The sequence below is a fragment of the Varroa jacobsoni genome, unplaced genomic scaffold (genome assembly GCF_002532875.2).
Source record: "Varroa jacobsoni isolate VJ856 unplaced genomic scaffold, vjacob_1.0 scaffold_23, whole genome shotgun sequence".
NCBI classification, from domain to species: domain Eukaryota; kingdom Metazoa; phylum Arthropoda; class Arachnida; order Mesostigmata; family Varroidae; genus Varroa; species Varroa jacobsoni.
In genome coordinates, this window is record NW_019212925.1 from 31214 (window position 1) to 53448 (window position 22235).

Here is a 22235-nt window from a genome sequence, read left to right on the forward strand (position 1 = left end):
CAAAAAGAAAAACGTAAGGATAAGCAGAGAGAGAAACGTTTTCAATTTACTACCTAAGCGTATCTGCCATTTAAATTTCCCTGGGGCTAAAGCTTTCTTTAAAATAAAATAGCTTAATAGCATTAAATGCTGACCTTGACGTTGATATGCTAGATATGAAGATGCTTCCTCTACAAACATTACAGCCGTTGAGGAAGTATGAACCGCAAAAAACATAATGTGTAAAATACACGACTTAGTAATTTCGACCGGACTTTCGGGTGAGAAATGTTTTGATGAGGTGATCTTTTAAGAATTAAAATTAATTAGCATGTGCAAGAGCAAACAACGTGAAAACGCGACCATAATAAATAACAGAAGTAAATAAAAATAAAAAACACCAAAATTATAGTAAAATGATTCTTATAAACATTTTTATTCACTATTACATTTCTTCATATTCTCATTCACCGGTGGTATTTAATATTATACTCGATCGAACGTTATTTTTCCTTTGGATTAGCTACTATTTATCTGCCTTTGATCAATCCTTCTTCATTGAGTCCAATGTCGAATGCGATCAAGTTGTGTGTGGCGTCCATCGAAGCAGAAGATCCTGGCAGGCCATCATTTTTTCGAGCTCACCCATTTTACTCAAAAAAAACCAAGAGGGTATAGATACTCCGATCTAAAAAACTTTTCTCTGGCGCCATCCAATCGTACCTCATTCGCATTCTGTGTTCATTCAATGACAGCATATCACGTAGCATTTCACATTGCTCTGATACATATACATCACTCACCGTTTACCTCACGGCTTGCCGTATTGCATAGTACACAACTCAAATGACTTTGGTTTCGTGTGTATGTTTCTTGTTTAATCAGTATTCTGGACGTGTCTGTATTGACTGACAGGTAAATCAGACGAATTCAATATCATTCACTTTGGTTAGTCATTATCAATACTACTACATATATATATATACATATATTAGTCGTGGATTTCGTTGAGTCGAATATTCGAGTGTCGACAAGGGCATTCGTCTATGTGCGTATCCGTGTCCCTGTGTTTGTAGCTATTATACTACATGCTTTATTAATCGACCCATTTGGTACTAACGTTTACCCTCACCAGCTCGTATTGTAAATACACTCGCTTCTCTGCACCGCCGATACTAATATTGTAATAAAAAAAAAATAGAGCCTTCATGGTAGTGATAGTAATCGAATCAATTCAGAATTTTTTAGGTAACCGATGTTGCACAAATACGTACTAATAGTTATTTTAATAAAACGTCACCGCCGTCATAATTATCATATTTATAATATAATTGTAGTACTATCTACACACATGACCCTATCATTATCAATGCTGATATATTTTATCATTTCCACTGGCGTTTTACGTTAGAGTGCTGCGTCGTTTTATTTGCTCAAAGACCAAAATATACATAAATCGTAGATCTATGTGATCTCACCTTAGATCTGCATGCTTCCTTGCCTCAAACTTGGATATATATAGATACAATGATACAGTAGTTTGCGCATGTCACTTCTTAGTCTCCTCCTTCATGAAACCTTTTTTTGTTCTCTTAGTGTTTTAGACCTTATGCCTGTTTGGCTGCACCTGTACGTCGCTGTCATCTAGCGATTATGGGGCGATTATTAGGGTCTAGGCACATTACTTCTCTCCTCGATCAGTTCGTTCACTGGTCTTGCGCAATTCCGGTTGCAACTGACCGCGCTTAAGAAGTGAATGACGGCTAAATCATAGAAGGGGGTTATTTTCGGAGCATTGTCTAATATGCTTTATTAACGTCAACACTTCATCAATTTGTACTTTTACACTCTAGACTGTAATTATACTCTGTAGATAGACCTACAGAAAACATTAACTGTATTACTGGGACTTCGTTGTTCATTATCTTAATTACGTAATTCTCACTACATTTGAGTATACGTTATGACGTGTTTGAGATATCGATGTTAAAGACAATCGAAAGATTCAGCCGCTTGATTCGCTCAAAGCCGCGATACTTCTGTTGCTTAATGTTGCTGACTGTTTAGAGATGGTTATGTAGTAGGAAGTCACATAAAGGTTAACAAGGTTATAATAGAAGAAAACTACGTGGAACCACTCAATCAGCTCGTATATTCGTTCACGACACATCCGTTGCCGGCAGTATATACGCACGGACTGAGCTCGATGTGGTGCCGCCGGTGGAATTTGCCGAACTAATGAATGTAAACATCGTGATCAGACTAAAGTTCATATTGGAAGGTTTTCATATAGGAGCATGACCAACCGTTCGCTCAATAATTGGGCCGGATGCCACAAGAACGATTTCTACCCCATTTGGTTGGTTTAGCCCACCTATTCCTAGCTTCCGCTCCCACTGAAATTGACATTTTAGAAAAACCTAAAGGGGAGTGCGCATTGCTGCCCTAAGATGTTCATTAAAATTAGGTCGACATACAATAATGGCTTAGTGGATACCCATAGCACAACATAATTTTTAGTTTATTTCTTTATAGTAGTTTATTTCTATTTGTATGTGTCCACGTTGCATCACTATATCTGTGTTACCCTACTAACCGTATGATATTATGCTCTACTAGATAATTTTTGAATGCACGTTGTAAGCTATTTTCATTTTAGCCGATAATCTCCGACGCAACTATTGCTTCAACAAATAGCAAGAAAAAATCGTACCATATCTTTGGCCTCCACATACATCTGACTTATTATATAAGAAGTAGACTTATTTTCGAAAATTAATTGTGGTAGTTTTGTGATTTGAAAATCATATTAGATCGGCGACATAGTGAGACGACGGAAAAAGGTATGCTGAATATGACAAATTTAGCAGTAAATGGTTTAGAATCTAGGAAGTGGCACCTAGGCTATTGGCTATCACGGTATTAAACAACCATCAGTATGGACGCATACAGCATGAGTCAGCCGCGCCCCAAACAACTAAAGAGGCGCGCTGTTTATATAGGTGTCACATTCTAAACACTTAACTGGAAAGTTTCTTTAGAGAAACTATTCCACAGTAAACAGCAATTTGGAAGCCTTGATTAGCTCAGTATGCTGGGAGCAGGTGCTTCAGTGCAAATACAGTGCTTATGGATGGTTGCTAAACAACTAGCAAAAGATTGTAAACAACTCCAAACAGTAATAGGAGTAGCGGTAATAACAAAGTTTTCTACTGGCGCACATAATCGTGCTTTGATACGAACACCTACAGACATGGTGCTTTGTTTAAGAACCGTGTAGATTATAGAAGTCAAACATGCTGGAGCACTCGTTTCAGCTATGTGAGACCATGCTAACTATGATCCTTGCAATACTACCTTCCTTCAACGGACGGAGAGACAAGCACATAATTACAATAACAAGTCAGAATACAAAAAAAATCCATCATTAGCTAATCTTCCCCTCTTGTTATTAATAACATAACTCTACGTAAGGATTGATTGTGTGTACAGGCTTAAAACGATGACGGCTTCATTTTAAATTGACATATCAGTTATTTTAACTGAACGTTTGACGAACATTTAGTCTTCGGAAAGGTACTGCCGTTTGTGCTAAGATTTACTCTAGAGTTATTGGGCCTTAATCGACATGTTTATGTCACAAGATTAGTGACTTAGACGCTTTTGAGCTTGTCATTTTCGAAGCTTTCATTATTTGTATATTTTTATAGAGGTGACCAAGGTTTGAATGGACACGCAACTTACCGTTTAAGAGAATTTACTTATAGAAAGAATTACCATTTTCTGCAGCTTTTTGTTCACGCATCAAAATTTACTGCAAGGTCCCTAATATGGTAATGAAACAGCAGGATAATTTTATGTGGCTCAATACTGAACACCTCGAAAATAATGATCTTGCTTTCCTCACAAATTGATCCATTGCAACTGATTAAAAACTAACTACACGGCGGACAGTATGCTTTTCTGTGTTGCTGCTGATGAGGAAGAAGATCGTTTATGTTGATCACGTTATTTCTATGACAAACATACAAAACGCTATGGGAATTTTAAGCATCCGATCTGTTATACAGTCATTATATATATATATATATATGCGCATAAACTTTCTTTCTCACACATTCGTGTATTGCGATCACAAAGTGTGGGGAGCTCCGGTCGATTGCAGTTGTCAACATGTTCGGGAGGTGGCTACGATAACTAGACGAGGCGCCGACGCAAATAAGAAATGACTGATATAAATGAGTGTCACTTCATTTAGTTTACGGGAGCTTGCTGTTTGAAGACTGCAACTGCGAAAACATGCATTGTCGCAGTGCACGCTTGCCGTTGTCGTTCAATGGATGGGCACTTTACCAGCCCAATTAATGTGTCCTTTACACTAAAGCCGTACGCTCGATATAATCCGAACGGACTGAAGAATGCATGTTGCTGCTGACTTCACTGTTGATGTGACTGCTGTAGCGATGCTTACTGTTCTTGTGATTGTTCCCCCTGCTGTTGTGAGATGAAGCGGCGAGCATTTGCGAGATGGCATCTCACGTCAGAACGGCCGGGTCCTATTACATCATCTTTGGGCGGCGCTGCGGGTCATGCGTTTTTCACCACCAGACACTGGCTTTATTCGGAACAGCTCAATCTTTAGGTGCTGACAGAGTTCGCGACAGACTTGATGACTATATGCGACCATGTCGACGCAAGCGATCAATGTGCAAAAGTAGAGAACGTAAACTTCCGGCAAAAATTCGCTAAAGTATTGATTAAGGAACAAGCATACTGGGCCGAAGAGTGCGTAGTCTGTGTACTTCATCTTGCTTTTAGACATTTGTGCCACAATTAAGCGGCAAGTAACTTTGGCGGCAACAATACCAAACGCGATGATGTACAGAGTGGGATTGTACTCGAAAATATGAGATTCGCTTTTTTTGAAAATGCAGTACGCTGGTACTATCACCAATCCATAAGGTATGCTTGGAGATAATACTGACGTGCCTGCCACGGAGGAGCCATTTTTCCCCGCGCCTCCCCATAGAATGACGCGGAATTGCCGGACAAACACGTATACCGCGCACAGCAAGCCCACATAAAACGGCACGAACCGCAATTCCGTATGTATCAACGGTAGCTCGATTGCCCACATTTGTGGACCGAAAAAAGCCGTCAACAGATAGATAACAATGACAATACACTGAACTTCAGTAACGTCAAAGGCGCCCACATTCAGCGCCCCGGACACAAACGTCTGCCAGTGGGCGCAGTAAAAAAGCGAAATGGCAATAAAGCTTTGTAGAAACATATAATCGGGAATGTTACCATAGCCCATCGTAATGCAGGACCCGATTGAAACAAATACAGTTGACACGGAATCGCAACCATGGTCGAAGAGTTCACCCAAGGGCGAACTTGAGTTGGTACGACGGGCCTGTTTGCCGTCACAGGCGTCTAGCGTCTGATATATAAATAAACCCAGTGCTGAAAGGACAAGACACCACGACGGCACTGGACTTTTACCGTCAGGGCTGTACCATACAAGAAGTAGCGTCGTCAGAACATTAACAATTAATCCTAACATTGTCATCAGATTCGGCGCCAACCATAACGGCAGTCGAGCTGTGACAGCATTCCAGAACGGCTGAAAGAGCGGTTCCAGTAGAGACCGTCCCTCGCAGTTGTACTTGTGTTGTGCGAGCCGCCGCAGTTGCGACGGCTCAAGGACCTTCTCATAGCTGATCCAATTCAACATGGTCGAATTTGGACTAGAGCCATCGGCACCGTCGGAGACACCGAAATACACGTTGCGATCCGCTGTTTTTACTGCTGAAATTCAGGGCTTCGTATCACACTTGCCGTGTACTCCAGTTGCGCACATAGATTTGCCTCACACACACCACTGTTCAGTAGTTGCTTTTCAGTTGTCTGTTGTTATCACCGGGACGAGTAGAGTTATTAACCAGATAGGCAGATAGCTGCACGTAATTTTGTTTCGACCCAAACTGCGTTCGTCTACCGCAGTTCGGCTCCGTCAGCGGTACTTGCCGTTCCTGTCGTTGCTGTTAGCTGTGAAAGAGTCAACGTACCAGTGACGTTTTCCGCTCCGTTCGTGTCGCAGACAGCGGCCTTTGCTGTCTGTATATCCGTCCCTTGTCGTTTTTTGGCCTTTCGAATACTTTTTGTACTCCTGTTTTTCCGTAGTTACAGCTTAGAAGGAGAGCACACAGGCCTGTCGTAAATGCTGTTTGCAGCTGACGCTGTGACTTTTTCTATCAACTACCCCTAAAGTGTGTGTCCTACTGACAAGGCGAACTCCACTAGCTCACCACAGAGTTCACACAGCAAAATATCTAAATCAACACTCACGTACAACTCTCCAGCAGTAACGGTCGTGGTTGCCGAAAAGGTTGTTTACAGGCCTTGGACTAGCGGTAGAAACAGGGCTGCTGATAGAACTACCCTCCCCCAACTGTTGTTGTCACCTTTCAGACACGGAAAGATAGAGTACTTATATACACACAGCACTATCCGCAATAGCTCCAGCCACGAAGATACACGATGATGGCGGCGGCGAGGGCGGAAGAACGCAGAAGACAGTTCAGACTAGAGCAGCGGGCAGACAAGCCCTGCCGTTGTTAATGTTCTGCAGTGCTCCTATTCGCATTAACCGAGGACGAATTGCACGAAACAGGGCAACAGCAACGACCGGACGGCACAACTCGACAGATACTAAACGCAGACCTGACGCGCGCCGCTGAGCTGCGATTACCAGCCTTGGATAGTGAGAGAGGGGCGTTTAAATTTTGCAGCGCCAAGGTATCGTCGACAGAAGAGTAACGAAAGAAAAGCAAGAAAGAGCACGCATTTTTAGTGAATGAATTAATAAAGTGCATGTCAATGGGCTACATCGGGTAGCTATGTGATAAACTAAGTAAAAGAAACTAAGAGTAATTGGTCTCGAACTTATGTATTATTTTACACGATATGCACCTATAACTTGTTTACAATCACTCACATATATTGATATGGCTGTTATGCTTTTATCCCGTAGCGTATTTGTGTGACTGGCCGAGCAAGCTAACTTTCAAATCATCCCACGCGAATCTGTTCGATTTCATCGTTGAATGTAGAAGCTGTTATTCTGCTTAATTGTATTCACTTCGAAGAAGTGAATACAGTTAAATAGAACAAAAGCTACGCGAATTAGTAGCTGACTGTCGTATATTTGTAAACATGAAGTCGTGCTCTGATTGTTCTATCGTGGCGCCGCTGACGCTGCCGCTGCCGCAGTGTTGTGTTACGGTGGTGGTCCCTGTGACAGAAGCGCTAAGCGACGTTCGATTTCTCCTAGTCGCTTCAATGGCCACTGCTGTTGAATTTACTCTATGGTGTGTTATGCTGTTTTGTTGATACTTAACGTCCTCTCCTACTCTAAACCTATAAAATATATCAAGGGCAAGACGCTGCGTCCAGGTGCACGTGGAGACGAACTCGGCGGACCGTTTCTATATGCGTGATTGTGTGTGCTGGTTTGCTTGCGGCTTTTCACCTTTCGGTGTCATCCAGATCGTAAACTGAAACCAATTCTGATGGCTAACATTATATTATCAGAATAGAAAGTAGCTCATCAATTGCAGGTTACTGGCTAGTGTTGCTGCATCAACTCCGTCGGCTGTGCGCAGTGGACCTGGATCGTAGTGCGCGTGTGCTCACGACAAAGGAGCACGCAGTCTTGGATGCTATTAAATTTGCTGCGTCGTGGATGCCCCCACGCTCATCTGATAACAACAACATCGAGAACGGCACCAACTGAGTCGAAGAGCGCCTTCTTGGCAGATCATACAAAATGGGAATATGGTGGGACATAGCTGAAAATTTCATGACCGCCGATACCGTCTGTTTTGTAGTTAACGCGGCTACATTGGGCATATTGCATCGGGTGTACAACAGCAAATACCATAATTATGAAGCAGTGAAGGTATGTAGCCATGCTCGTATAAGCTACGTATTTGTATAGGCAAATCAAATGATTCGCCTACTTACGATAACATTGGAACAGCTGGTCGAATGCGTCTTGGCACATTGCAGGCGTGTTAAAATGTAAAATTGTTACAAAAATATTCACAAAGTAAATGTCCTATGTAAAAAGGAAAGTAAAATGTAAATTAAATAGGGGAATCGCATAAAACATTTTATATTTAAGTGTGCTAACGTCATGAAGTCTCTTAGTGAAGACTTTCTGGGCTATTGTCCACTGCACGATAACATCGTGATTATCGCAGACGTTGATCACGTGCTTTTATGTGTGATCGGCTGATTTTAATCGCAACAATTTGACGTTCTTTTAAATAATCAATTTGATATCTCTATTGAATATTGGAGATTTCTGCCTGGAATAATCCGGGTTTTCTAAATTATGAATGGGACAGGTTATGATTGTTTAGGGTGGCACATCTGCAGCATTTGGAAAATGTAACTTAAAAAGGAATTTATTTAAACTAAACAGCTAACAGATTGGCCTTATAATACTTGTATGTCGAAATCGTGCGGTCTAGTGACTTGGTCGCAATGTTGATTTAAGTCGGCTTATCTTTTGATGATGAAAGCCCAAATATGTCTATGATTAATTATAAATATAATCTATCGATATGGTAGGTGCTCAATATGTATTTCAAAATCGTTCGCTGTAGATATTTAAGAAGAGTTAGGAGAGTCGCCGACATCGACACGGACTAAGACAAAAAACACCTTCCACAGTAATGTGTCGAAGGGAATATTTCCTGGATTGTATTATTCCTAAACCAAGTCACCGAGCTGTTTGTGTTGACAACTCACAAAACAATATTACACAATACAAACGTATCTTTAGTTAAAAGGTAACGAGAAATACAATCATCATGTGTTAAAAAAAACTATTTTTTTAAGGCTAAATATACACAGAAACTTTTTCATTTCTAAAGTTCGCACCTGTACTGGATAATAAAAAGTACAACGTTAAAGTTAGATTGAGTGCCTTTTAAACCTTATAATCAGTTCTGCCTGAACTGACCCGCATCTGGTGCAGTTATAAAAAAGATTTCCAATGACACTGAATCATAGACTAACACAAGGGAAGATTTTTGTTTATTTGGTTAATTACGCCGTGGACGGGCGGTGTGCATTTTGTAGAGAACTGGGTGTAAATATTGTCGTGTAGATCGCTTGCATCGAGAATGAAATCACCAGTTAAGCTTTTTAAACTAAGTCGTCTTTGCTGAGCAGAAAATTTCGTATTTTGGTTTAGACGAAACGCTAAGTAAAGCAGGCATCGTAAGTGCACTTTCTTACACCGATACCGCTTATATTTAAAACCTTATTCCGATTACATGTTGAGCCCATTTTTAGAAAAAGAAAACAAAAAACGAGAATCGACAGAAGATTCCAAAAGCCTACTACATACAGCATGCAGATGAGGATTGAGGAGAGAGGATGGCCAGCAGTCGAAATTGGTGGGCTGGGACTTCAAACATAAGGGAAATACACACACGTTTAGTGTAGGTACTAGGTTGCCTTCATCAGCCGCGCTTTTTGTATATGTGATCAGTGAACGTTTATGAGTGGCTCCGTCATCAACGAAAATCTGTTTGTGTTATTTTAGACAGCTCGCCAGCTAGAGATTAGCGAACACTTAGACACTATCCTGCGGGAGGACTATCCCAATGGCACCTGCGTACACGCCGTCGTTCGGGGAACAGTCAAAGCAACTCAGAAGCCCCTAGAGTCTAAATTTGCTCAAGGGCAAAAAGGCGTTATTCAACGGCTAATGGTCATCGAACATAAGATGAAATGGAATCCCATTTCGCGATTTTGGTATGAACAGACACCCCCATTTCAACGCTGCATAGGATTATGCACCTAGGGAGTAACGGTAGTATCTGTCAACCGAACGAGTAGATCGTAATGTTTAATAACTAACTAAGAAACTTTTAAAAAAATCTTCAATAGACACTAAAACTTTTGTGAGGGAAAATATATTAAGAACATAAATAGTGCGTCATATTACATCTAAAGATCCGTCCTGGCTGTCCGAGATCTAAGTACATTTCTAGTATAGTAACGACTGCCATTTGCCTTCAGAGCTTCAAGTATTTAATTACGTTTGTCCATTCAACTGCAGGACGCACCAGGAGCGCGTGATTCAGGACCGCGTAGACACTACGCAGTTTGTATTAACGTCACTGGCGACAGCTAACCCTCGAGCGCGTGTTGAAGTGCCTAACCCCTTGGAAAGTGCTTCGATCCCTCTGAAAGCGGTGTATGATAAGTTCACGCCAAATAAGGATGGATTCGAAAAATCCTTTTTCGGTTGGCTCGAAGGTGAACAACCACAGGGTAAGCGACCTCTTGATCTAGTAAGAACCCAGAAGCATTGCTTGTGCAGTTTGGTCTGGAATCTCAAGGCCTATGCTGGTACGAACTACGCATGTACAAGTGTGCATCTAATGGCGTACCGCTGCCTCGCATTAAAATAAAGTGATTCTCTCGGAGGTGGCATAATGATAACTTCGAGGCTAACAACTTTAGTGCAGTTACGATAGCGATCTTAATTTTTCTTTTTTTTTTTAAAATTTTTTGTCCCTCTTTACGTATTGACCATTGCATTATATCTGTACGTTTGCTTGTGTTGAATCTAGGAATCCAAGAACAGGAATATCTTCTCCCTGAAAATACCATTTTGACAGGCTTCGGTACGTTAGTCAGAGACGAAACTGGTTCCGTATCGCTAGTGGTACCTAAAGATGGTACCCAGTTGATTCTTACGACGGAAACACATTCGAAGCTAATAGAACAGCTCCGCAAAGAGTGTCGCTGGGTAGGGTTAGGAGCTTTCTTTTTTGGGATGACGTGCACAGCGCTAGCAAGCTATATGGGTAAGTTTTTACTGGATGTTAAATTCAATATGGTTTGTTTGTAGTAGGCTATAGCTCTTGAGCGTTTCTGCGAGACACATTGCGGAAGAAAAAACGAAACTAAATGAAAGGTTGTGCTAACTAGTTTAGAATGTACCCTTCCATTAAAGATCGTACTATTAAGCTGATTAGAGACAGTTAAGCCATCTAAACTAATGGATTTTTTGAGTTGAGTTGAGAACAGTTTTTGAGAAGCGCTTCGTTGGTCGGATTTATATTATGCATATGCTTACCGACAAAATGGTTAGGTTTGTCCAATCGAAAAAGTGTATTCTCACTTACATGTTTAACATTCAGTAAAAAATAAAATCTACGTACTTTGTGCCAATCCATTCAAATGAACCAACATTCGAATAAGCCGACGACACGGAAAAAAAACTTACTAAAATCATGTAAAAATAGAGTAGCTATTTGACGTTATGAACTCCATATATAATTTCCTGTATGCTCATGTCTATCGGCTCAAATACTTTTTTTGATAAACTATGCGTAAGTTCGCGACACACGTTTCAATTTAGCATGTATCGCTGTTGGCTTTCAGCGTACCGCATCTATACAAATTATCGGCGCCAACGACAGCATCGCACGGATTTTATGCGTCGGGACGAGCTTCGCCGGAAACGCCGAAAGGAGGCGAGAGAAGCTGATGCTGTTGGCTCTCTAAGTGGAACTCCGCAGTGTGTCGTCTGTCTGACGAACGCTGTAGAGGTGCTGCTTCTCGAGTGCGGACATCTTTGCCTCTGCACGGATTGCTGTGAACAGATAACGGACAACATATGTCCGATTTGCCGCTGTAGGGTAGTTCGGCAAGTCGCAGCTTATTTGCCTTAGGAAGAGGTAATTGACGCCGAAAAGATGGGCTGCCACAGTTTAACGGGGAACGCCATAGGGTTTTAGCTCGTCCAGGAAGGTTGCCTGCCACGATAAAACAGTCAGTTGAACTTGAAATTCTACAGTGTTATTGTATTACTTTGTAGACCAGCTACTGACTTGATATTATTAGTCCCATGTATAGGTAAAGTAGGGCGGGAGTAGAAAGGAAAAGTAAAGACGATTGCAGAGATTATTCTATGGCTAGTTTGCAAATATTAAAATGAAATTAATATGTTAGTAGAAAGTTGGTACGGTGACGAGCTTGCCGAACAATAGGAAAAAGCCAAGGAAAGACTAATGGCTTAGAGTAGTATCACATATAATTGGGGAGAATTTTTTCAGAAGGTTTTTTCACAGTTTTTATAACTGTGAAAGTTGTATGGTGAGTAGCTGCTTTCAATTTGACAATTACTGGTTGGATCCAACAAACCGACTGTATGATACATGTAGATGTAGACTATTATTGATATGTAGTTGCTTGGTTTTTCTCCAAAGTAAAACTATGAGAGCCTATTTTGCTCATATACGAGAGCTGCAAGTGTGGTTATATATGGAAACCTGTTGTGCCCCGACGAATCTGTCATTGCTGCTCGGATCAATACAATTAGCAGTGGACAGATCAACAACATAATTGGATACGCTCAGCGAAGTAAGTTTTTTGGTACACTGAAATGAATGCATGTGATTTTAAATAAAGTTGCTTCGGTGACAACCTTTTTCTCGGGACTATATTGAAGTGCTTGTGTATAGACTTCAACAGCAGTAATGGTTATGGTTACCTGGTTGATCCCTGTGAGATTTCATTTAAAGATGAAATTTAAAAGAATCAAGCTAACACTTTCTGAGGTAAACAGCGGGATTATTTTAGATAGATATAGATCAAACGCAAACAGTTAGGGGCTTTTCAGTGGATCAGTTAATCGCCGTTTTGAATTGACTGGTAATTTGGGGAATTAAGGAAGACATCGGAACCTTCATAATTGGCTAAAAATCATGACTTTGATTTTGCATCGAGAGTTTTAGGGATGTTAAAGGATTGTTAAAGTTAAAGGATGAATTTTTTTTCCTTAGAAAAAAAACAAACATTCAGAGATTATCTTTTATGAAATTTAAGGTTTGAAGGAAAAATGGTTCATATTGAGGCTTTGCTCCGCAACTCATAGAACCATAATGGAGTAAATGTGGCTAGTCTGTATGAAGTAGAATACATCATCTATACATATAAGGTAGTTACTTCTAAGGCAATAAATACAATGATCAGTTAGGGTAAAAATCTAGTAAAGTTGTTTTACCTTTTTAGTTCTCTAGTTATCTCAGTTTACCCAATAATGTCAAAATATTTATGGGAAATATTGTAATCTGTAAATGACAAATATATATATTGTCATCATATATTACATCACACAAAAAACAGCTGTTTAAAGTTTGTCCTCTCTAGCTAGATACGGAAAATATTATTCCTTATAGAACATTTCCTACACTTATTGCTACATGATTAATAATGATTGTAAAAATTGAAATTATTGTTTTAGTTTTTATTGTTTTAAAATTCGTTATTTAATTCGTCAGGAAGAAACGATTTTTCAGCATGAAACGGATTTAAGCCTAGACCAACAGGTGTGTAGCTAAGCACGTTACTGCTTGTCGTCATAGGAACGACAAGAAAAATAGTCACCATTGTAAAAATTTACCAAATGGTGAAGGTCGTTGCGTGCACATCGGACAAGATTGCTTCTCAACAAGTTGACAAAACTTATACATACTAGTACGTTATAAAAAATGGCTTTATAGAAAAAAAAAAAAAAAAAAGAATGGCTAGATATTGCCGTTTTTCTCTGTTAGGTCATCAGCGTCAACAGATAAGTTACTGTAACAACTTTGCCGTTGAACTGGCAGAAATTAGGCTTAGATGTGCTGCCTACAGGACGTTTACCCGTAAATATTATGTACTTGGTTTGAGTACCTTGAAAATTCCCCGCGCTTTTCCGAACATCTGTGCCATCACAAGCAGTGTTCACACTGAAGATAAATGACGCTTGGGATTTACACCTCATTCGTTTTATGTTTTTTATTGAATAAAATTTCGTCTGTCTTTCTCGTTCCCTCCGTTCTTAGATAACCCCTTAAGAACTTAAAAATTGTTGTTTAAAAATCTACCGCCAAAAAATGCACTTTAAGAGGCTGTTTTGAATACGTTTAGTTGAATCGTTTAGCCTTATGCTTTGATAGACCAATTGGCATTCAACTCAAACTTGATATCTAGTAAATTTGATAACGGTTTCAAGATTTCCTCTTTTAAGGTATGGATTAGACAGATATGACAATGAAACAACTAAGTAACATACAACTTCAGTTCATATTAAACCACCGGGGTTACTACAAATAATCTGAAATCATAACTTGTTAAATAAAATCTCACACCAGTCTTGAGGTTTCCGTTAAACGTCACACGTCTAGAATATGTCCTCTGATTAAAGCTATTTACCAGAGCCTATGTTTGACAGAGCACTTCATTTTCGTAGCAGTAGAAACAGTGGCTTGAAAGAGGAGCCGCAGTGACCAACTCAATTCGTTGCGTTGGGGTCATGAAAAAGCTACTGACACAGACGCTATTGTGTCGTGTCGTTCCTCTGTCATCTATCGGCTTTGCTCTGTTTCGCACCGTGTTTTTCATTGCGGCCAGAAAACGATGTTAACCATGTTTTTTACAAATTTTAACGTGATTACAGTGCTTTCGATAGTATTGGTACTATATCGAACAACAGATTTTTATATTTATACGGAACATGGGATTTTAAATACCTTTTGGTGTAGCTGGGAGTAATGATTGCCTTGAAGATGGCCGGAGTTTGAGTGAACAAAGGCGTTGTCAACTACGTTGCTGATCAGTAAGTTTCATTATGAATCAATGCTAAAGCTGGGGGGGGGGGGGGAGCCAATGCGAAAGTACTTTACGATGAATCACATATAACAATATAAGCACCGATGATTAACAGTGTTCTTGTATATATTTTAAATTGAATTATATCTCGCTATTATTAGTCGCTATCCTCACAAAAAAAGTACAGTTAAACGTTAATACTATTCACACTAATTATAATAATTAGATGGTTCGGCCCAGTGCCACTGATTTAACCATTATTACCGAGTCTTACATCAAATCTTCGATTTCACGCTGTTTATCGAGGCAGGGTTTCTTGACAAGCGATAGACACTAATGGTTCGCTTAACTTATGGCATAATGAGTTATAGCCAAACGATGCCTAAACTGCAAAGGTGCTGCTACCCTGTTAATATTAATAAATGAATCATATTCCGCTACCTGTGTCAGTGGACGTATTTAAATGTTATTGAGGAAATGATCACACTTTCCACAAGTAACTCCGATACGGCCACCTCTTTGCAAAATGGTACGGAACGTCACCAGAGGTCACTGCCGGCGACGGCATTAATGAGCGGTTTTAGACTGAACATAGCAAATCTAAATTAAGCGGCGAAGTTAGAAGAAACATGAAGGAAAATAAAAAAACGCGTCGGAGTAAGATCAAACAGTAGATCAAGGTTAAGAAACATAACAAGAAATTAGGGTGCAACATGCTTTTTGAATGAGATTGCACATTTGTGGAAAATCTCCGTGACTTACCGTTTGATATGAGGTTTTTTGCGTCCCGCTGAGATTGGCAATTCGTCACCTAAGGAGTTGGTTTTTCAATGAGGGTATTTTCGACTAGTGAAATAAGCGAAATCGATATCAGGAGAAAAACTTGCTTGAAGAGTCAAACCGCAGACGAGTACACCACGGTGTAAACCGGTTGTCGCTTTTTGTTGTTACTAATGGTTCTCCGTATAAATTGGTAATTGACCCTCATAGCAGCACCTGTGTTTCAGGTGCAGAAGTAAACAAAAGCTAAACGACTAGTACCGTTGCCCTTATAGTATCGATTATTGTGAAATGTAAACATGGCGTCAGGGTAGTCGTGAAGTCCTTGGTAGCGAATGAATATAATGGTATGTTAAACCTTGGCGTCAATAACGGGTCTTTTTCGCTTGGTCTGCTGGTGCGGCCCGAGTGCTGCCGAATGTTGACAACTATACTAACCGCATAAACTTAAATAAATCTTGGTCATAATTGGTACAATTTAAACATGACAGTGGCGGCTTTCGCCTGTGCTTTTAAACCTAAATTATCACTTTGTAACTTAATGTAATTTTACCTAAAGGCTACATATGTAATATATAAAGCAAAAGATAAGTAGTACTCGTGGTAAGACTGTTTTCTTGTTCCATAGGTCTATAGTTGGGTCAATCTCGAAATTAATTATGTAAAAAATGCGTATAACTTAGAAAGAAGCTCCCACCGTATGCACAATGATTACTTAGAATTTTTTGTTCAGAAACCGTTTTCGAACTTCATAGTCTCCGCTTCTAAGCTAAATGTAACACAGAGTATCATTCAACTGTTTAATAACATTTCATCCTCGTAAATTAAGAAACTGCATTATATTAGATTGGAGAGAGGAATTGTGAACGTTTTACATCAATGTATTTTTTGAACCTGCGATGATATAAAACTTGCTTTGGCTTCCTGTATAATTGCGCAGACGGCTATTCTCAAGGTAAATGCATGTAAGCTACTAATAATTATTTACTATACCCTTTTTCGCTTCTGTTTAGAAGTCAGTGTTTCGGGTGTATTTTTGAATACGCATATTTTGATTTGGTGGAAAGCCTGGACGAGAAAACGATACCACGAGTTGTGACATCATGTTGAAGCTGACGATTTTCGAGTCAGACGTACAATTTCGTAATTACTTTCGTAATTACTACTGCCTAATTCTACATAGTCACCATATGGTTAAGGACAGGCGTAGGGTTGTATAATATAAAAAAATGTTTCCAATTTGACGTCCGGTACTGCCAAGCATTGTTTGGTGGTTGGTCCTTGTTCGCACGGTACAGGTGGATATATGTCAGGTGCCAATCTGCCAATTGCTAATATGCAAACAGGCTATCATTAGACAATCATGAGGGCAGGTTATATCGTATACAGGAATCCATTAGGTTTACTCAAATGTTCGCGCTATGAGAAAGTTGCAAATGCAATCGAATTAGTGCTCCCAAAAAAGGGCAAAAAAATCCCTTTTTGGGAGCCGTGCTTCTCGACGTCTCCCACGGTTGTTCGGAGGTCCAATGTTTACAACAGTGCAGCTCCCACCGTTTTATGCAACGATTTGAAACAATTAGTGTGTCTGTCGCTTTATGACTTGGGAGCCTATGGAAAATTCCCACAGAGCAGATCGTGTATGGAATACGATACCTGAGCACGTGTTAGGTACGAACTTATCACTTTCTTGCTGATCGCACAAGTTGGGCTTGTCGAGCGGTGTAAGTTATGCTGCACAAGGCTTCAGTGTTTGATATAAGGTCCGATTAGGCCAGGAGTTTAGGACTGCAAACCATGCGAAGTGTCGCGCGTTTCTTACAATAGAAACAACTGTAATAAAGTCCCAATTTTGTGTCAAAAGTAAAATTTTAGTCAGTTTGTTACCCTCCCTGATTATACCGACGTGAACAAAAGTGCCGCCCTTTGGAGATACAAGAGTCTGCACGCTATCTTCAGGACTAAAAATATGCGTATGGCGCCGGCCAGAAGCTGTCATGGAATCTTTTTGTTTATGGTTCTTATTACCGGGAGATGTTCGAAGAAAACTATATGTGACCGAAACTGGCTCAGATTTATTTTAAATGTGTTATTCGTACAAAATTGTATCCTTTGCTGACTGCTAATTCGCAACAAGTTACATGAAGTTTGGCGGATGTGCAACTTGCAGCGAAGCAACTGTAATGTGACATTCAACACTGCTGGGCCTTTTTCAGTGCGGTTTTTTTTAAAATCTATAAAATTGTATTTTCTGTTGTTGGGAAGCTAAAAGGGTATTCGACATAATATGGTAATCATTTTTGTTCGATTTAGTGATTTTTTTTTCTTGCTTTGAGCTAACAAAAGGTCCCGACAGGGTTTTTTAGGGATTTTAATGGTGAGCGAAAAGATCAAAGTAGTTTTCACTAAATTTACGTCAATAATTTGTCACCATACGAATAAATACAGCAATTTGTCAGCAAAAAGGAACCAAAAGTAGTGATATGATAAAGTAAAACGAAAAAATGCTTAAAAACTATTTTGTTTGTACAGTAGAATGGCACACTTGTGCCTACAAAGACGTATATGCATCGATTTATATTCACTATTTGTACAAAACAGCGGCTAACTTCCATATCACAACTGAGATTATTCGTTACTGTTTTTTTTCTTTCACTAGAAATTATTTTTTCGAATCATTTCAAGTCGCTTAAATAGGAACGAATTGAAAAGTAGGTGGTATTAACAGTGTGGAGATTATTGTTGCAGGCGTTAGATCTATTCGACGCAACGCAATGTTGACTAGATAAAATGCCTCGTCCAATTTCTGATGCACGAAGGTTTCAACAAGCATTTTTTTTTTTTTTTAAATTTTAGCCACGTATGGTGTGGGCAAAAATTTTAGCTGATAAACACAGACAGAGGAGACCCTTCAAAAGGCATTGTTGCGAGTTTCACATTACAAAATTGTTTAGCAAACAATTACGAACGGCAGAGCAGTCCTCGCTTTTCCTACTCAAATGATAACACTATGACTCGTGGACTTAAGTAATGAACATGTTTGGTTGTCACCTTTCTCAGACTCTACGAACTTCTAAATAGAGTTATATTCATAAAAAATCTACGCAGCGGCTTGTGAGTTATGATTTCAGAGATGTTGGATCAAAAGGAAAAACGGGATCCAAAGCACACCGTAGTGGTTTTTGATCAATCGTTGTGGCTTATCATTTGTACCAGAAGCGAATTTAGATTACAACGTACAAAGGATTTGTTCTCGGGAGCACTCTTCTCATTTGGCATCGAACGGGCGGAGGAGGAGTACTTTTCCAAATAACGTTATAGATAACTTCAGTATTTTGATGGTAAGCATTGTGCAGCATGAGAAATCAATTAAACATATTCTCTTTTGAGTCTAATTATCACTTTTGCAAGCGAACCTGACGACGATCTATCACGGTTTTTTTTTTATCTTCATGACTGAAAAAAAATCGCTGCCGTGTGAGTTTTAGATCTCTCTGTTAAATAGTATCTTTCATTTTTATAAGTACCATCAGTTTTGTCCACCTCGATTATATGAGAAATCACAGGTGCAACAGACTGAGTGGTGACAGCTATTGGATAAATCCCCTGAATTGAAAAAATTGTCTTCTTATGAGTTCGAATACTAAAGCAAAATGGAACAATGATTGACTAGAGGTTGATGCTTCTAGCCCTGTTCGACAAGTTATACGACGGGTGCTTGATAAAAATAGATCAGCCAAGATTAGTGCTTTCCGATATTTCGTAGAAACCTGTAACTGTGGCTGCTTGTTCTCCGGATCAGGGCAAAATGTTGAGAGACAATAAAAAGCCGTATTCACCTGTAGCTTTCGCCTATTATTGGCTTAATCTGACAGTAATATGATTGCTGAACATATTCCGAGCCGATTCGAGAAGATTGTGTTCCTTCTAACCTATCTTTAAGCAGTTCTTATAAATGACCAAATGGTTGACGGGGACGGATGCATCCTTTAGTTCCTAAATGCTTTTATTGAAGCTAACGAATCACCTTTAGTAATCCCGTCAGGCCCGTAACCCACGGCACAAATGCCCTAGCGTGCTTTGTTAGCTTTTTATTTCAGCAAAAAATGAAATAGAGCAGGTATCAAAGAATGCGGCGATTTTCGATTTCATTTCACTGCATAATGAAATAGTGACAGGTGTATCTAAAAAGCTCTTTAGAATGACCTATAGAAAATAACAAACAACTGAAAGTGAAGAGAAAAGGAAAAAGTTGAAAAAACGCCATCACTTATAACATTTTACACTATTTTAATGCGATAGTGCGCTGCTTTTATGAGACCTTGCATTAGATTCGATTGCTGATGTCCATGAATGCATTACAGTATCTTTAACAGGAAACATGAGATTTTCAACAAGCTGCAATGATTCTACCGCACTATCTTCTTCACATGATGAACACGGATTGTAGCGACAAATCACTGATGGCGGCGTCGGTCAGCCTGCCTCCAAAATTGTAAAATATCGGGTGCTATCATAGTACCTTTGGCAGGACACAAGCTGACCTAAGTATTGTGTGTAACTGGTATGGCCTTCGCTCCATTAGAATTCTTCGGAATCTTCGGTATTCGTTTAGTTTTGTTTTTCCGTGCGAATAGCGTCCGACGTCGCTAGAATATGGAGCGATGGAACAAATGGTAACGGAAGTAAGCAAAAAAACAGCCGAAAGCAAAGGCTAGCGAAACGGAGGATATAACCACCATGGCATCAATCCTCTTGCCTATTAAGACCACATTACTTAAGTGAAATTCATTAGTGAGAGGTGGTAACTCACTACATGGGTTGTTTTCAACCATGAATTCAAAAGAGGTTGTCAAACGGAAAGCGACCACGCCACTACCCAAGCTTCGTTGTTACCATGACTTTTCTGCTGCTACCGGGGTCCAACCCGGGTTCCGGCTAAGAAGCAACGATTCTGCTTAGAAGCAGCACTTGAACACTTCAGTGCAGAATAATAACATACGTTGCGTTGACAAGACTGCATCTAAGAGAAGGCGCTAGAATATACAGAGTTTCTAGGAAGTTACGCAACTTTATGGGTAATAAGCAGAAGTCTCACAGAGTACTTTATCTTCTTTACTACTGATTCTGGTAAAATAAAAGCGACCTCCATTTCCAAACAAAAAGAGAAGGCGCGATTATTTAAGAAATATGCCCCAGGTCCAGTCAATATATGGTTAAAATCTCCATTATTTTGCCACAAGCTCAAGCTTGTAGTACATAGCCTTTCACACATAATACCCAAACATGTTAATCTTAATATATCTTCCAAATATTGACATTAGTTGCGCGACAGAAAGTATCATATCTAATGGAAAATCTTGCGTTATAACATGTAGTTTTAAAGCAACATTATCCCTCCAGTTGTTAAAGATACAGACCTGCTCCTAATTACAAGCGTTTTTCAGTAGTAAATAGTGAACGATATATTTGATGCCAGTGCAGATTTCACTAGATTGATATTTTTGCAATTTCATTTCGGTTCTGCCAGTATTCATTCATATCGGGAACTTCACAAGCTTCCTTGATAACTTTATCAGGTGATTGAATCGACCAAACTTCCGATGTAAGCCACTTTATCTATGTCAATTAATGTTGTTCAAAATATGGGCACTAAGTTCAGCTAGCAGACATGTAGCACAAAACAAATTCTTCGTAAATTTGCCCTGCTAGAAGATAAAAGAACCATTAATGGTACGAGCAACAATTTATCGTCTATTGTAAACAACGTTCCAATTTGCTCACGACTTCTGAGTTTTTGGCATAGCGCATAACTTGCGTCATATTATGTAATGAATTGATGCATAATGAATAGTTCATATCATATGCGGTATTAATATCGTACTTTGTCAATCCGCAATACATATTCTCCATACTATTGAAGAATACCACTACTAAAACGGACTTTCGAGGTTAACTTTAGTCGCTACTGTTGCCTTCCCAGGCGCTACGAACAGACGTGACGAAGATAAGTATTCCCTAACTGTCTGACCAACAGGGTATGAGAGTTAATTTAGTTGATTTAATGGTACGTGTGCATGACACAAACAAGTAGAGAAACTAGGACAAGCTGAAAAATTCTGTAAAAGTAAAATGTATTACATTTAACTATTTACACTTATCCGATCACCCATACAGTGAACCATAAGCACAGTGATAACTAGGCATGCTTTGCGACTTTGCTGTGGATCATTACAAATTGATCTACAATTCCTGTTGAGAAATTATTATGTAATTATTTAAGAATTGCGTAATATTTTAAACAATGTTAACTTTTATTTTAATCGAGCTATGCATTGTCAGCCAAAAAGATACGCACATCTAGTCGTAAGGATAATGAATGAACTTTTAATGGCTTAGATATATATAGCTGACGAATATAGAGATTCTTTCTTTTTTTAAATCGCCACAGTGCGTAGTGGTCGAGGACAGATTGATCTTTTCTGAATTCTCATATTGACATGATGCAAACAAACACACGAATTACTGACTTTGTAATTAACCAAAAGCATGTTATATTAATTTAAAAGATTTACAAGATATTATAGTAAAACCAGCAAACTTTGACGAATAATAAACTCCTCTTGTGCACGGTATAAGGCAGACTGTAAGACCAATGGATTCAATATACTTAAATGCTTGGAATAAGGCAACCATTGCATATGGCTTTATACATTTTATATGATTTTTCAGGACAGTTAATTTTGTGAATCCACTAAGGAATATGAACCCTGTATGATAAGTTC

At 39.4% G+C, this 22235-nt stretch overlaps 2 protein-coding genes across 2 annotated transcripts; one reads left to right on the forward strand and one right to left on the reverse strand.

Annotated features, from left to right (window-relative positions):
• Nucleotides 1-385: 385 nt before the first annotated feature.
• bbc (choline/ethanolaminephosphotransferase 1 bbc) lies at nt 386-7158 on the reverse strand. The gene has a single exon (XM_022830151.2). The coding sequence runs from the start codon at nt 5717-5719 to the stop codon at nt 4544-4546; it is 1176 nt and encodes a 391-aa protein (XP_022685886.1). The 5' UTR covers nt 5720-7158; the 3' UTR covers nt 386-4543.
• A 180-nt stretch (nt 7159-7338) lies between these two features.
• LOC111258692 (mitochondrial ubiquitin ligase activator of nfkb 1) lies at nt 7339-12525 on the forward strand. Its single transcript, XM_022830162.2, has 5 exons — nt 7339-7945; nt 9605-9816; nt 10124-10338; nt 10641-10877; nt 11458-12525. The coding sequence occupies exons 1-5, from the start codon at nt 7814-7816 to the stop codon at nt 11745-11747; spliced, it is 1086 nt and encodes a 361-aa protein (XP_022685897.1). The 5' UTR covers nt 7339-7813; the 3' UTR covers nt 11748-12525.
• The last annotated feature ends 9710 nt before the right edge of the window (nt 12526-22235 follow it).

What these genes read in the sequence shown, in the direction of transcription:
- bbc (XM_022830151.2), bottom strand. Translation starts at nt 5,719, where the DNA reads ATGTTGAATTGGATCAGCTATGAGAAGGTCCTTGAGCCGTCGCAACTG.
- LOC111258692 (XM_022830162.2), top strand. Translation starts at nt 7,814, where the DNA reads ATGGGAATATGGTGGGACATAGCTGAAAATTTCATGACCGCCGATACC. An exon ending in ATAATTATGAAGCAGTGAAG is followed by an intron (nt 7,946 to 9,604) that starts GTATGTAGCCAT and finishes GTGTTATTTTAG; the next exon opens with ACAGCTCGCCAGCTAGAGAT. An exon ending in CGAAGGTGAACAACCACAGG is followed by an intron (nt 10,339 to 10,640) that starts GTAAGCGACCTC and finishes TGTTGAATCTAG; the next exon opens with GAATCCAAGAACAGGAATAT.